General features: G+C 33.2%; 1 protein-coding gene across 2 annotated transcripts in view; it reads right to left on the bottom strand.

The window, feature by feature from the left end:
* Positions 1-17,186, bottom strand: part of LOC118202808 (GON-4-like protein) — a 177,436-nt gene that overhangs the window by 135,515 nt on the left and 24,735 nt on the right. For both annotated transcript variants that reach the window (XM_085811076.1, XM_085811077.1), the window contains exons 4-5: positions 9,959-10,132; positions 8,488-8,659 (exon numbers count right to left, since the gene is read on the bottom strand). In XM_085811076.1, the coding sequence (XP_085667202.1) occupies positions 8,488-8,659; positions 9,959-10,132 (346 nt within the window). The remainder of the gene's footprint in view (positions 1-8,487; positions 8,660-9,958; positions 10,133-17,186) is intronic.

Below are 17,186 nucleotides of genomic sequence, written 5' to 3'. Positions count from 1 at the left end.
CATTCTTTCAGTTTAAATTCTTCAATTCAACTCAAATAAAATATATATTAGTCCATTATTTGTTATTTAAAATTTTTACCATTCCTTTCAGAAAGCGATTTCAATTAAATTTTAATAATTATACAGCAAAGCATAATAGCAAGCATATAAATATTTACTGAGACATTTGTATGTAATTTCTTTTCTTTCTTTTTTTTTTCCCCCAGCATATATTTTGAGCTTTTGGTTCAATTGATGATAATTGCAGGTTCAGGTTCTGCATTTAAGCAGTGTCCGTATTTTGCTTAGGTACTTACGCAAAGAACTCTGCTTCAAAGAGATATGTAGTTGAGAAAAGACTGTTTTTTAAATGCAATTTTTAGCTTGCTCACTAAGGAATTTATATTCTGCTCAGTTTCAGGAGGTCTGGCTTTTGTTAAACACACTCAGAATCATCAAACACCTTCTCTTGAGCTTTTGAAAAATAATGTTCAAATGAGACTCTCAAAGCTCCAAGATGTGCCTGAATATACAAGTAACTTTCTTCATATTTTTACTTTTTACTAGTCAGACTTTCTCTCACCGTCTCACTTCAATTGTGTTTTATAAACAATGAATGAGGTGGCGTTCCAGGTTCAGATATGATTTCTTTTCTGTTAAGCTCTTTCAACAAACAAACATTGAAATGCACTGCTTGGTTGTCATCTTTCTTGTTGTTGTTGGCTTATCAAAAAAAAAAAATAAATAAATAAAAAAATAATGAAGTGAGCACATGTTTTCTTCAAAGTATCTGTTTAAATCTCAAATCAAAAAAAGTTTTGTTCTAAATCTTAGAACACCTGTAATGTTATTATATGAACAATGGACAAATCCTGAAGATGAAGGAAATAATGTTGCTGAATATGCTTCCCAATTCATAAATCAGTTAAAAAGACGCAAAGGGATACAGATAAAATGCGGAAATGCAAACCAAAAGAAAAGTGTGGTACGATTGTAAAGATATTAAAAGAGAATGTTAACATATTCAAAACTTATGTTAACATGTTAAACCTACCATGTTAATATGTTAAAACTTTATCAAAAGAGAGCAGAATCGGTTAATTATGATTACAGAAGATCAATCTGAAAATTATGACATGGAGGAGAATTTCCCAACAACTGACTCTGAACGAATATTGTTCGATTTTGAGGAAATTAAAGAAAACAGTTCCTTGAATGATAAGCTAAATGAATAACAAATTCAAGAATTGCATGATCTGCTATTGAAATTTTCAAAAAATCTTCTCTAATAAGGGTGAAAAAACTCATTTAATAGCGGATGATATTCCATTGACAGAAAATAAACTGATCCACTGTAAACCATACAAAATTTCTCTTAGACAAACAGATATATTAAAAACAAAAACTGATAAAATGACTCAACATAAAATAATTGAAATGGAGATTCAGATTACACTTCTCCCATGATTTTAGTGGAAGTAGCGGGAAGAGATCCTACAGCTTGTATTGATTACAGAAAATTGAATACGTTGACTAAAACACAATTCTTCCCCTTACCTAATATTGAACAATGAGTGGAAACTGTGACAGCTGCAAAATATATAACTCTTTTGGATTTCACAAAGGGATACTGGCAAATATTGTTAATACCTAATGCCCAAAGATAGCCACTTTTGTTACAAGTTTTGGCACATTTAGCCCTCTACGGAAGTCTTTTGGACTTAAAAATGCACCATTTTCATTTAGCAAAATGATGGCTGAAATCCTTCACAGTTGTGAATACTTTGCAATTCCATATTTAGATGGTGTAGCAATTTCTTCAAACACATGGGAAGAACATTTAAGTCATCTGAATGCCGTTTTGAAAAAAAAATAAAAGACACTGGTTAAACTGTTAAACCAATAAAATGTATATTTGCTCACGATAAAGTAAAGTATCAAAAACATATTGTAGGTCATGGTATAACAATGCAAAGTGAAGTCAAACTAAAATCCATTCTTGATTTTCCCGTGCCATCCACAAAGAGTCAAATTAGAGCATTTTTAGGATTAGCGGGATATTATAATCATTACATTCCCATGTTCTCATTATAGCAGTACCTTTAACCGAAACTTTAAGAGGAAACTTAAAGAAAGTGAAAATAAATTGGACAGAAGAGTACACAAAAGCATTTGAAGAGCTACAGGAAAAATTATCGCAAAAGCCTATCTACAAGCGCCAGATTTCAATAAGCAGTTTATTTTGCAAGCTGATGCTTCAAATTCTGGTATGGGTGTTATTTTAACTCAGAAAGATGAACAAGACAACGACCTCGGAAGTTTACAGAAACTGAAAAAAAATATTCACCCACGGAAAAGGTATGTACTGCCATAATTATTATTTGTAAAGAAATTGCAATGTTATTTAGACCGGCACATTAAATTCCTCATCATGACTGATCATAATACCTTAATTTAGCTGAAAAATAATGTGAGCCTAAATCTATGACTTATGAGATGGGCACTGGTATTGCAACCTTACAGTTACACTGTCATTTACTGAAGTGGTAAAAACCAAAAAAATGTATATACAATAAGTCGTACTTCCTGGCCTGATTAAAGAATTTTTTTGTTTCTCTATTTAGATAAAAAAAAAAACTATTTTATTCTTTCCTCTCCTTCTGACTGTACATTATTATGTTATATTTCAATTATGTATATGATAATGTGTTGTTTTTAAAGAAAAAATTGTAAACTTTAATTTATAAAAATATCAATTAAAGTTTATATGGAGGAGGTTTTCATGGCAAAAAAATATATGCAACCAGCTGATTTTGCTCAGATTCTTCAAGAATTATCTGATGAAGAAAAGGTAATCTTTGGATGGGAGAACAATAGCAATTTTCATTCCTTATTTTCTTTTATTTCTATTTTTTAGAAATAAATAAAAACATTAAAATTAGTTTAAAATGCATTTTTGTAACCAGTAAGAAGTAAATTTCCTTGCAGAAATAAGTAATGCTAAACTTACATTTTTCCTACCATGGTACTTTTGTTTTTTGTCTATACTTGCCTTTGATAAATATTATTATTAGCTTCAATTTTAAATATGATTCTTAAATAATAAATTTAAAATTTTCTATAATGAAATACATCATTCCATTTTAATCTCACTAACATAAGAACTTAAAAATAATTTACTTATATTTGAATGTGATATTATTTGTATTTTGCAATAATAAGATTAATATTTATTTATTAACAAATTTATTATCAATATTCACTCATTTCTGTCGTTTTTCATGCCAAAAATGGTAAAATAACGGATGTCATAAAAAATACAACGCACGAATGCTGGAAGGTTAAAGAGATGAAATTAAGATGATAAATGGTAGCAGTGAGTTGGAGTAGCTAAGTTATTTTTGTTAAATGCTTCAAAACATTACAATGCATTTATGCAGATTCTTCATTATTCTATTTCTTTAAATATCTAATAATATCTTTAAATATCAGGGCTCTAAAATTTGGTGGAATAGTAAAATAATGAAAAAAAAAAAAAAATCCCTCTCCATTACAAAATTAGGAATGTAGAATATAACTATAAAAGCTAACAGGTGTCCTGTATATGCAATTTTTCTCTGCACTAACCGAGATTCCTTCAAACACCTGTTGGTTAAGGAACTATTACCACGGCCAATAACAATGCATTAACTGATACTGTGTTAATGCTGGTCAGGATCACAATTTCCCCCTTTGGGGATTCATGTGTATGATAGGAGGCAGAGCCAAGGCTTAGCATTTTGCCACATGGTGCAATCTCTGTGGGTCCTAAATTCTGCTTTTCAAGTTCTAAAAATTTTATGACCCCTAAATTTTGAAAATCCATTCGTAATTTTTGCTGCTTGGTGCTCCTAAATTCTTACACTCAATGTGGTTATAAATATTGCATTTGTTCTGGCGGTAGTCCCATGAAAGATTAGAATTCTTTTACCTCACCTAAACAAGAAATGAAGCCCCAACGTTGCTCTCTCTATGCGTCATCTTATTAAACTGATAATCTACAATCCAGAAATTTCCAAAATCCAGCATCGCTCAAGTCCATATGATTTTGGATCTTGGACTTCATACTGTATAATAAAATTTATGGATAGCCTGGCAGAAATTTTTTTTCTGAAACCTTTAACATTTTTCTCCAGAATTTTTGTAAGTTTTAGTGGAAAAAATACTAACCCTTAAAATCCCCCTTGTTTGGCCTATTAAGATCCATACTTCATGCACATAAAAATAATGAAAACACCTTGACTGTCCTCTTCTTTTTTCTTCATCCTTCCTTTATCTATTTTCTAAGCAAAGGCTGCGTCAGACAGGTGTAATAATCAATTCTTGAAGAACCATGACATGTGTTAAGCATACCTGGCCCTATATGGTATATCTGACCATTAAGCCAAAGTACTTGAATAGTTTCTTCGATTTTACCAAAGTTCTTTGACTGAGCTGTAAAGCAGAGCTCTGTTCAAGACTGTTCTAATGATGGAAATTTTGAGATTTTCACTATTCGGGGAAAGAGGATTAGATTCTTATGCACTTTGGGCTACACAGGTAATTTGTCTTTCAGAGAACGGAAATTTTCTACATTTATCACCTGTTTTTTTTTTATTCAAAACGCTTTCCAAATTTTACCTTCTTAATGAAAGTTTTACATTCTTTAAGTCTTCTGGAAAATGAAGATGTTCTTTAAAAAATTTATTTATACCTTCACTTTACAATCATACATATTGTGGCAAGAAATGAATGCATTTTCAAAGGTTATTGAACAGTGATTAAATTATATTCCCTTTTCATCTTTTGAGAAGGGTAAAACTTCACATATTCTTTGACCTAACTCTCTTCACTCTAAATCAGTAAAAATTTCTTGTCAAAAATTCATCCATATGAAACATAAAACATTCTGCATTGAAGATGAGCATTATCCAGAAAACACAAAACTGGATATAGCCAAACTGATATCTGTTAATAATACAACTTATTTACAGTTGGTACCAAGTGGAAAATCGACACTCAGTATCTACTTATGAGAAATATTTGGATACAAGGAAAACATTGAGAAAGATTGAGCATGAGGATGTTGAAGTAGCATACTTGCCAACCTATGACACTCAAAAATCAGGAGATTTCTTTAAGAAATCAGGAGATTTTTCACAATGTTAAAGAGACTTTTTAAATGATATAGTTTTTAATAATGAATTAACTTTAAATAGTTACTAATTCTTAAATGCAAGCATCATAAAAATACCCTACACATAAAAAACATTTTTATTACTTGCATCGTTTAAAACAACAACAAAAAAGACACTTTTAATCGGTTTTTCGTACAAACGTTATGAACAGTGGCAGATTTTGCTTTCGTTAAGAAAAAAACTTCATAATTTTGTTCATAGCAATTGCCACGTAGGCCTGCTTTTGCTAACAAATTTTTTTCTAATGTGTCATCACTAATATTAGATCTAAATTTAGTCCTTGTTTTCGCAACAACACTGAAATTCCTCTCACACTCTGCATTACTATGGGGAACTGTCAAGATGGCTAACATAATTCTAGACAGTTCACTATATTTTAAAATTCCACCAGAACCTTTCAGTTTTCCAATTAAACTCCACTGGTAGTAAATACTAGCTGATTTTACAACTTCATCCAAGTTTTCTAATTGTAAACTGCATAATTGCGACTGTAATATTAATCAGTGGCAACATCAAAATCATCATCTTTCATGACTAAATGAAGTAACACAGGAAATCTGTTCAAAAACTACCTTATATCAGAAAAAGATGCATTTGCTAGAGCAGAAACATCAGCAACTTTAGCATGCAAAATCACTTCATCGTTGAATGGAAATTTATGTAGTACGTAATCACATACTTGACAAAAGTAACTTCTAACATGAAGATAAAACTTATTTTTGTCTTCTTCTGAAAGTTCTTCCACTACTTTTCTAGTTGCAGCTCCTATTATCAAATCTTCATCTTTCTTCCAATTTTCTATTTCACCATAAATAAAATTACAAGAATTACAATAGAGCCTTTTATCTTAACTCTCGAAACATTTACTTCTTTAAAAAATGCAGGAGAAGTGGGTTCCATTGATTGAGGATTCTAGATAAGCATTTCTTTAAAGACAGCCAACATGTACACACACGTTTCAAAATTTTACTCATTTCAGTATTATGCAGCTGTTGGGAACTGTTTCAATTTTTCCTTCCTTTTAAAACTCCTTTTAAGATAATAATAAATATCAACAATGTGTTCATCCACATTTATTGGTAAAAAAGCTCCCCCTTTTTCAGCTGCTAAATTTAAGAGGTGACAGGTGCACCTCAAAATCTGCAAATCTGAATTTTCCTTTCTTAAGATGCCTGCAACACAAGTCTTCAAGCCTACCATTACTGGTGCATTATCGGCAGCAAGTGCTAAGCAATTATCCAGAGGAACTGCATTTTTAAAAAAATTTTTAATTATTAGCTGTGCTATATTAAAGCCCGTCGAATGTCATTCTAAAGTGGGGACAGAAAGTAAACTGCACTCAATTTCTGAAGACTCTGGATCAGAGAACTGGAGAACAATGTTTCTGGATACGTATGCTCTCACTCACAAAGCACAAATTCTCATCTGATTTGCAAGGTTTTGTTTTAGATATAATCTAGAGAAAATTCAATTGCTTTTAGATGTCCAAAATCACTTTTTTTTTTTTTTTTTTTTTTTTGTTCATATAACGAAGTATTAAGCTAAGTTCCATAAAAATCGTGAGAAATTTTAAGAATAAGAAAAAGTCGGGAGAAATATATTGTAAACCGGGTTGTTCGAAAATCGGGAGTTTCCCGCCTAAATCGGGAGCGTTGGCAACTCTGAAGTAGCATTATTTAATCTTCAACATTTGAAAAAAGTTATATCTGCCAATATCTAAACAAATGATTCAGATAAAAGGCACTGAAATTAGCAAACAACATTTCTTCAGAAAAACTATTAGAATCAGATGTCAATAAATGCAGAGGGGTAAGATGACATCTTTCAACAGAATAAAGAAAATGACATTTCTAACACAGATAAATCTAGACTATTCTGCAAGATTAGGCAAAGCCAAATTTTGATATTTAAACAAAAATACATTGGCAGAAAACACTGAAAGTGCTGATCACAGTTCATGTGTATGGAAGTATGAATGACAATAAGCATCATACTAGGGTTTTGATGACTTGTAAAGTTCAAAAACCATGAGAAAGATTTAAAAATTCCTCCTGTTTCCTGTATGGTTAATTGCCGGATGTGGATGATGTTCAAACTGTTTGAAGAAGAGTTCCAACAATGGAACGAGAAACTTATGGCACAAAAGCGAAAGAATCTACCCTTGAATTATAAATATACCACACACACAAATGACAAAAACTTAGAATGGATTAAGCTTGTTTTCTTGCCCCCCTCTAATGCAATGTTGCAATCCACGGACTAAGGCATAATTAGGAACTTCAAATGTTATTACAGAAAGCTGTTCTTTTGTTTACGAGAAGCACAGTCAGTAAGTAAAATCTAAAAGTATCTTGGCAACCAGATGAAAACTATTTAAGGCTGGAGAGAGAGAATCTGCTCTAAGTAGTAGCTGAGTTATTTTGCTCTGGATTGTAGGTTCAGCATAAACTGAGATTATCTCCGGGTTAGCTTTCGCTTTAGGTGTGCTTCACATTGCGTTGTGTTTAACGTTCTTAGTAGTGTGAAGTGTGACTACTGACTGTACTCTCTAATACTGTGAACACCTGTATGAGTATTTCTATGGAAAATTCAAGAACTTTGAAGCATTTCATTTGATAAAAAAATATATTTTATTAGCCTAACGTCAGACCTGTGTGCATTCAATCTATTACAAAACAATATGTAGATTCGAGGGTGAAGATATTGTGATAGAAATTAAAAATGAGAAACGCTGTTTCTGCTATTAAAGTCTCTTCTGATGCTAATGCAAATGCTGAAGAAATGCAACACATGGAAAGTCAATTACCTATAACAGCTAAAGCTGCCATATATGTCGTTATAACATTTTACTCACACAAACGTCAGAATTCAGATGTTAAATAAAAGTGAATGCATTAGCACATTATTCATTTTAGTATTTAAAAATTTTTATGAATAAAATAATTGCTTCTAGATAAGTATTTTAGAGGTAGATGTGATATTTGAGAGAAATATTAACATGACTTAAATGCTTAGTAATATGCTAAGTCAATTATCATGTAAAATTATTAACATATAGTGAACAAATTTAATAATTGTACATAATAGTAATTAAAACTTAATATGATGTTTTTAATTAAGAATTATTATATAGTTCTTTTGGTAGGTGTTGATAATGTTAATCATCAATGAATTTTCATATTTTTTAGTGAAATAACCCATTTTACTTATCAGATTGAGTATAGCAAACCATCTTTCAGTTTCTTGAAGTTCATTATAGTGAGGATTGACTGTATAATAAATGAAATCATACCTAACGGTTTGTAAAGATCACAAAGAAATTTCTGCCATTCTTCATCATCACAGTGTGTATCATACATATCTACAGTTATATCAGGAGCAATAAATGAGGCTTCTATGGCTTCCAGAGGAGTATCATTCAGACATAATTTTGAGCGTGTTCTTAAAGCTATTTTGTCTTCCTCCTGAGATAAGGTAAAAAAAAATAAATAAATAATAATTAGCAAGTAAAAAAGATATGTCACATAGTGAAAAAATAATTACCGTATTTGACGGCGTATAAGACGCACTTTTTTCCCTAAATTTGGGCTCAAAAAAGTTATCTGTGTCTTATACGTGAAGAACACAGGTTAACTTTCAATACTGAATACTATTTTTAGCTCGGATAAAGGTCTAGACACACATAACTTTTTCTACATCTGCCATGAATATTTTGCACATACGTGAAATATCTGTCACCAAAAAGTGCCAAAGCTCGAAGCTGATGTCGAAATTCGAACTGGTTCGATGGTCACATTACGTCTATGGAGCCTTTCCTTCTTTAAATAGACTTTCTTTGACTCGCCAACACAGGTGTCGATATCGGTGCTACTCTGTATAAACGTGTCGGTATCGGTGCTTAAAACTATTTGTTTAAAAAAAATATCCTGGAAAATATGATTACAGGAAACAAGAGATTAAGCTATACAATTCAGTATAAACTAGGAGTGTTAAACTACGCCAATGTGCATGGAAACAGAGCAGCTGCAAGGCATTTCGGTCCACCACCTACCGAAAAAATGATACGACTGCAGGAAGATCAACTGAAGACTGCTAAAAAACAAAAACATAACCTTCGATGCCCAGCTCCATCTTGGCCTGAACTTGAAAATGCCATAAAAATGTGGGTGATAGATAAAAGAAAATCTGGGATAAGTGTTTCAACCAAAATGATAATCAATGAGGCCAACGGATTAGCAGAAAAACATGGGAATTAGAACTTTTCAGGGTCTGAGGGCTGGTGCTACAGGTTCATGAAAAGGCAAGGCTTATCAATGCACACAAAAACAACTATTGCACAGAAAATGCCAGCAGATTATGAAGAAAAAATACTAGCATTTAATAGGTTTGTTATAAACGTACGCAAGAAAACTTCTTCTGACCTCGGTCAAATAGTAAATATGGATGAAAGAGAAAGAATGCACATTTTAAGTTATTGTGCGGACTATTGAAACTTTTTTCCTTGTACGTGGCCTTCTAAATAAGGGTGCGTCTTATATGCCGTCAAATACAGTATTCATACTCTATGATACTTACACATCTCATACAACATGAAAATTTGTAAATAAGGCTTTAAAGATGTGAATGAAAGAAAAAAAAAAAAGACTACTTGAAAACATTTAGAATGTGAAAAAGTATATTTAACACAAGTTTCATCAAACAAATTTAACAAACACTTAGGTAAATACATGCTATAAAGCAGACAGTAAAAATATTTAAATTACTTCACTATTCAAAGGCATATCTGCTTCAGCTATGACAAGACGATTTTCATCTTCATCTTCACCATGTTCTACAATAAGTTCATCTTTAACATGCTCTTCACAGTCTGCTGGAGGGCAGGAAGGAATATCCACTTCACTTGCTTTTGAAGATACAAGTTCTTCGTCACTTGCACACTGAAATGTAATACGTACTATCAGATTTATTTTCTGTCCAACATTTAAATCAACAAAATAATTTTCTATAGCAGTTAAAGGCTTGACAATCTACATTGCCTTCTTAAATTAAATTTAGATTATTCGAGGCAACATGGTTTCAAAATTAAAACAACCGAGTTATGCATATAACTTCTATTACTTTAAAAGATTTTAACAATACCTTAGATACACTAAATGGAGAAAATATTTAAATTATTCTTATGCATTATAATATTAAAAGCAAGCATGTTTACCAAAAGAGTGCATTTTCCCACAATTATCTGCTTACCAAAACAAATATTTTTAATACAATAGTTACAGTATATATTTTCATTAGAATTCTTTTAGAAATAATTATTTGTATTTATTTTTACAAAAGCCTTAACTTTTTTCAGTGAATAGTTCAGCTTTTTACAGATTTGTCTCTTTCATAAACCATATTAACATATAAAAATTAGCAAATATGTGAATGATTAGACTTATTCTAAAAAGGTGAATAAATGAATTAATAAGATAAAAATAGTATGGCAGCAGATCAATACTCAATTTTCAGTAATTATCTGCTTTCAATTTCTAGGTCATTTTCAAGAAACTGTACTGTTCAGAATTTGGATTCTGAACAGCAGTTTCTGATGCAAATTTATTCAATAATTTAGAATTTCAGAACAAAATTTATTGCTTTGAGAGAAGTCAAAATTCACTGGTTTCTTGGTTACTTTTTTCTTATCTTCTTGTCATTTTTCTAGCTCAGGAAGATGAAATTTCTGCTTTATTATGAGAATTAATTGTAGATATGTTCATTACTGCTTATAATGTACATTTGTTTTGTTACTGTTTGCTACAGGTATGTATTTTTATTTCTTACAGAGTTTCTAATAAATTTTAGGTTTGCATATTGAACCCTACATATTTCTTGTATCACTACTATAGATGTATAGTGAAAATTCTCTTAACAAGACTAGTTAGTACAGAGATTCCCATGATGGGCTGCTAGATGGCATTTTAGATAAAGTGACAAAGGGTTTGTTATGTCCTTTTGAGAGAGAGAGTCACAAATCATCAATCATTTAGTTGTTGGACAATGAAAACACTGAAAAAAGGTTTTCTGGGAGTATGTGTAATAGAAAAAAGTCAGAAACCGCAGGACTGGTAAAAAAAAGTGAGGGAATAAAGTATGCACTGAAGTGTCACTGAATTAGGGATAGCAAGCAGGTCAGCAATGAGTTTGGGCTTCCTCTGACCATGATAATTCTGCTTTCTCGACCGTGGGCCCCGGGGTGCATAAGCATATGCCCTGAACAAGTGGTCAGCTTGGGGTCGCAGGACCCCCAGTGTTTAGTCTCCAAGTGAACTTGGTACTCATTTTATCGACCCAAAGGATGGAAATCAAGGGATGAAAGGCTGAGTCGACCTTGCCCAGCCCAGGGTTCGAACCCCTGACCTGTGGTGACACTGTGCGATGCGCTAGGCACTGCGCCACCGGGCCTCTTTTTTATTTACTAATATTTCAATAAAATAGAAAATAACTATTTATTAATGTATATAGTCCATAAATAAAAATATTAACTCAGTTTGTCATTAATTTTTTTGTCAATTCACTTTAATTTCATTTCAAATTTAAACTGTTCAATAAAAATTGGAGTCGGACTCGACATGTTTTTTAGCGACTCCTTTTACCCAAAAATTTACCCGACTCCGACTCCACAGCCCTGGTTACCACACAACAAAGCATAATTTCAATAAGTTTGTGGAAGCATTCTACCGGAATGCCTTGCCAAACATCGGATACAGCTTTTCATAATCCAGGAAAGATCACTAGAGTTGTGTAATGTGGTTTCAGACTTTTCTCCAAACGGAATTTTGTAGGATTAAGTCAGGGCTTCTGTGTAGCCAATTCATGACACAGAAGTCAAAGGAATGCTCATTCAGCCAGGCAGTAGCCAACCGGGACCTGTGACAAGTGCAGTTATGCTGCTGGAATACTCCATTTCCAAGAAAATGACAGGGCAACATAAATGAACAGAGATGATCGCCCAATAACTCTACGTAACGAATCATATCAAGGGAAGTTGGTACAAGTACTAAAGATCCCACACACTGCCACAAGAAAACACCTCAGACCATGATTAAGTTGCCATGGCTTTGTACAGTTCCAACCTGGTATGCAGGATCCATGGCTTCATTATACCGACACCATATTCTGAGCCTCACATTGGTATTAAGTAGTTGAATTCAAGACTTATCACTCCATGCTACTTGTTTCTAGCCCTTTAAAGCACATTTTCTGTGTTTCCATTCTACATGCAGCTGAATGGCATGTATTGAGCAATGGTACTCTTGTGGATTTACAGTTTTCGAAGCACGGTGAAGGGGATGCTGCACGGTCCATTTACTAACTGTCGATATTTTCTTGAGCATGAATTGCCGAGTGTCACAGTCAACACACAAAAGGACACTTTAAGAACATTGCCGAACAGCAAACTGACTCCATTTACTAACTATATGACTGGTGCCGATTCAAATGGATGGTAATCTGAGCTAATGTTTGACTTCACTCGATATGTATAGCACAGATCAGCCAATCACTAGTTTAACCCAAACCCCCTTGTATTCTCGGTATACACTTGACACTGTCGAGCTTGAAAATCCTAGCCCTCTGACAATTTCAGAAACTGAATAGCCCATCCATCGAGCACCTACTATCTGTTCGTGATCGAAGGTGTTAAAATCAGAAGTTTTACATACACTTACAATCAAAACGATTGATTAAGAACAATCACAGTACTTAGCTATATATGCAGTTATCACAACGCCCCCATGTGAGCATGCATGCGGCACAATGCTACAAGATTTGCATAGCCATGTCTAACTCAGTGGCACTTCAGTGTAGTAAATAATGAAGCACTTGAAACAGTGTTTCAAATAAAAAAATCCTGAAAATCCTTGTTTATGTGGGTGGGTATTCTTTGTTTATTTTTTAGGCTTCTTTATTCATTTTTAGCTATGAACCTCAGGCCAATACCTGCAGATAACAAAATTTTCCGCTTCTACAGAATCATCATGATTAACCATGCAATGCGCCTTTATAAGACTTTGATTATTCCAACCTTTAACAGTTCCTGAACAACACACACCCAAGGAGAAAAAAAATCCCTAAACTAATCACACTGATAGACAACATAAGGAATTATCTACTTCCTCACTATGTGCCTTCGTAATGTAATTAGTTATTTTCAGTCTTTCTAGTTATTTTCAGTTTATGCAAAGCAAGCAGTTATTTCAAAATTTTCAGCACATTTCAAAACACAAATAAGTTTTTTAAATTATGTATTTTACTTCAATTTCTATTAGCTTTATATATACATATATTTTATATTGCAACAATTTGTGCAACATTAGCAGTTTTTAATTAATTATTTTCAATTACTGATCAGTAAGTATGTATACGCAACTTTTATTATTCCATTTAAACCTTGAGTAAGGCTGACGAGAAGGGTTGGGACTATTGGCATTGCAGATTTCCTCGAGATGTAGGAATTATAAAACATAAACTGCGTGTATGGTATCACGTAAAGAGAATAATCCTGATAATCATTACAACTAATTAAATTTTTTTACAGCTCCGGAAAATTATATATGTATTGAATTCAATATGAAGAAAGAATTTATCCTACTCTGATTGTGAAAATATTTGTTTTTCACAACCAAAAATACTGTTACCATGTATTCTTTCGAGGGTAATTATTTCACAAGACACACACTTTTACATGCTACTTTTATTATATGTGCAAAATATATAATTATTTGCATACACACTTATATGCACAACTACTCATAACTACAGCTACTCGCATTCCTGTCATTTTCTTATTACTCCGCGTTCTCCAATGCTTGGTGCTGTGCCAACTTTAAGTCCAAATATGATATACCACATCTCTCCCCCTTTATCATAACTGCAGTCAATCTGGGGGACATCGAATTCTACTCGACCAAGGCAAAGGTTGTGGCACTGTAGGATTTTTTGGTAATCTGGTTGTATCAGCAACAGGTCCGGTGGATGGAACATCTGGTACAACCTTGGGCTCGGAGGACGACACAGACTCATCCGCCTGTGGCTATTATCGTTGGATGATTCTGGAACTCCACTCTTATCAGGCTCTTTTGGGAATCACAAGAGCTGGAGGTACACGTATGAACCCCTCATCTATTACGGTTCCTCCATCACGCATCTGATCCGACATATCATCGCCATAGCTGACCATCTACATTTATGGAGTCCATCGTTGGATTGGATGGCTCCAAAACTCCATCGTCTGTCATCTTGGCGATAATTTCTTACTGCCATTCTATCTCCTACTCTAAATCCTCAGTCTGCAAACTCGTAGGTTCCGTTTCGAACTCTGTCTTCCACCCTCCTTTTGAGATCTGGTCTCAAAAAATCTATTTTTGTTCGAATTTCCTTCTTCAGCATTAGCATTGCACAGCTCTGTAGAGTAGTTAAATTCGGAGCTTTTCTATATTGCATCAAAAATGTACTGAGTATTTATATCAAAGTTCCTGGATAATTTTGCATTGTTCTTAAAGATTGTTTTACTGTAAACACATACTGTTCAGCCTGCCCATTACTCGATGGTTAAATGGTGCTGTAGTTTTGTGTTTGATTCCGATACTCTGTAGAAATAACTTAAATTCATATGAAGTGAACTGTGGCCCGTTATCCATCACTAACAATATTGGTAATCAAAATCGTGCAAAAAAAGTCCCATAAACATTCTATTGTTTTGAAAGTCGATCTTGATTTCATTGGATAGGCTTCTAGCAATTTTGAGTGAGCATCCATGATTATCAAAAACATATGCTCAAATATAGGTCCTGCATAATCGATGTGAATACGTTCCATTGGAGAGCTTAGGTACTCCCAATGATGAACTTTTACCTTAGGAGGACATATTTTATGTTTTGCACATTCAGTACAGTTTTTGGAAGTATTTTCAATACCTTTATCTATACCATTCAAAAATACATAAGATCTAGCAATTGCTTTCATCTTTACAGTCCCTAAGTGTCCGTGGTGGAACACATTCAAAACATTCTCACAGTAGCATTTTGAAATACAAACACGTTGACCATGCATTATACAGCCATGTTAGAGACTGCACTCCATCTCCCTTCCTTTCAATTCACCACCGCTTTGAAGTATCCGTAGCAGAGGACTGAGTTCTGCATCAATTTCAGTTTCTTTAGCCAAATCTCTGGCAGTGACTGGAAGAGTTTCAATCTGCTGTAATTGAAAAATAGTTACATCATCCTGAATAGACATTCGCTCCGAGTTCATTGGCAATTGTGATAGTTATCAGTATTACCATGCTCAATAGTTTTAAGGTATAATATCAAATTGGAATGACTAAACACAAAGCGTAATGTAAGAGTCTTGTTGCTGCCAAAACTGGCATGCCTTTTTTTTTAGCCGAAAATTGCAACAGGAGGTTTATGATCTGTAATTCATATAAATTTCTTTATTTTTAAGGTACAGAAAAAAAAAATTTATTTCCCAAATGATTGACAAAGCTTCTTTGTCGGTTTGAGAATAATTCTTCTCTGTTTCAGTGTTCTAGAAGCATATGCAATCGGCCTTTCTGTTCCATCAGGAAGTTTATGAGAAAGTACCGCACCTAAACCCTACTGGTGATGCATCAGTTGCCAATGTTAAGGGCAATTTTGGATCATAATGCATCAAAACTTTTTGTGAGCACAATTCTTTTTTAATGTTTAGAAAAGCCTCCTGACAATCCTTCGTTCAAACCCATTTTGAGTTTTTTTTAGTTAGTTAATATAAAGGATTTGTCATTGTTACTAATTTAGGGCAAAATTTTCCATAAAAATTAACCAATCCCAAAAAGCTTTTAATTTCCTGGACATTTCTGGGTCTTGATGCTTTTGCAATCGCTGATATTTTTTCATCAGTTTTATGTAAACCATTAGCGTCAATTTTATGACCTAAAAATTTTATCTCGTCCTGAAAAAATTTACTTTTCTCTATATTTAATTTTAGTCCATGAGTTTTACATTTCTCGAAGAAATTTTTTAAAGTATTTAAATGTGCCCCATCATTAACCCGTTATTTGCACATCTTCCATGAAGACCTTACACCCTTTTGTTCTGTGGAATAGTCCATCTATGCCAAACTGCCGGCGCTGCATTTAGCCCGAACATTAATCTCTTACACTTATATAATCCTTTCTGTGTGTTTATTGTTAGCAATTTTTGAGTCTCAGGGTGTACTTTCATTGGTAAATAATCATGTTTAAAGTCAATTTTTGAAAAATGCTTTTCTCTAGCTCAAACGTGAAAACATTTCCTCAATAGTCGGCAAAGGGTGTTGACGTGTAACAATATTTGGGTTTACTGTCACCGAGTAGTCGGCACACTGTTGTACAGAGTCATCCGGCTTGACAACTGGTACTACCGGAGTTGCCCATTCCGAAGTTTCAAACTTTTCGATGATACCCTCTTTTTCTAAGCGATGAATTTCTTCATCTATCGGGCCCTTTAACACAAATGTTACTTGTGTTACTACAAAATTTTGGTGACACATTTGGCTTCAATTCAAGTTGAACTTCATAATTTTTTATCTCTCCAATTTTCCACCAAAAATCTCTATATTGTTCCAATAATTTATTTAAAATACTCTTTTGAGAGACAGAAACTGACTTTATTGAGGACCCATCTAAATTTATCTCTGAAAGCCACTCTCGACCAAATACTGTATCAAGGCTTTCTTTAACAATGTAAAGATTTAAGTTTTTATTTTGACCTTTATATTCTATCTTAACTGTAGTAAATCCTAAAGGTATCAGTTTTTCTCCATTATATGTTTTAAATACCAGACTTGCATTTTAAATTTTCTTTTTCGAAATTTTCCGAAAATTGTTTTAACTCATTACCGATACCACACCCCGTTTTCAGTTTCATAGCTACTGGTTTTCCTTCTTTGTTCATTTGGACCATTATGGGCGGTTTCTTATTTTTCACC

The sequence above is a fragment of the Stegodyphus dumicola genome, chromosome 2 (assembly GCF_044657685.1).
Source record: "Stegodyphus dumicola isolate Sdum_Otavi_A_Nest chromosome 2, ASM4465768v1".
In the NCBI taxonomy this organism is placed as follows: Eukaryota; Metazoa; Arthropoda; class Arachnida; order Araneae; family Eresidae; genus Stegodyphus; species Stegodyphus dumicola.
The sequence above is the reverse complement of the archived record's forward strand: the minus strand, read 5'-3'. Positions and strand labels throughout refer to the sequence as shown.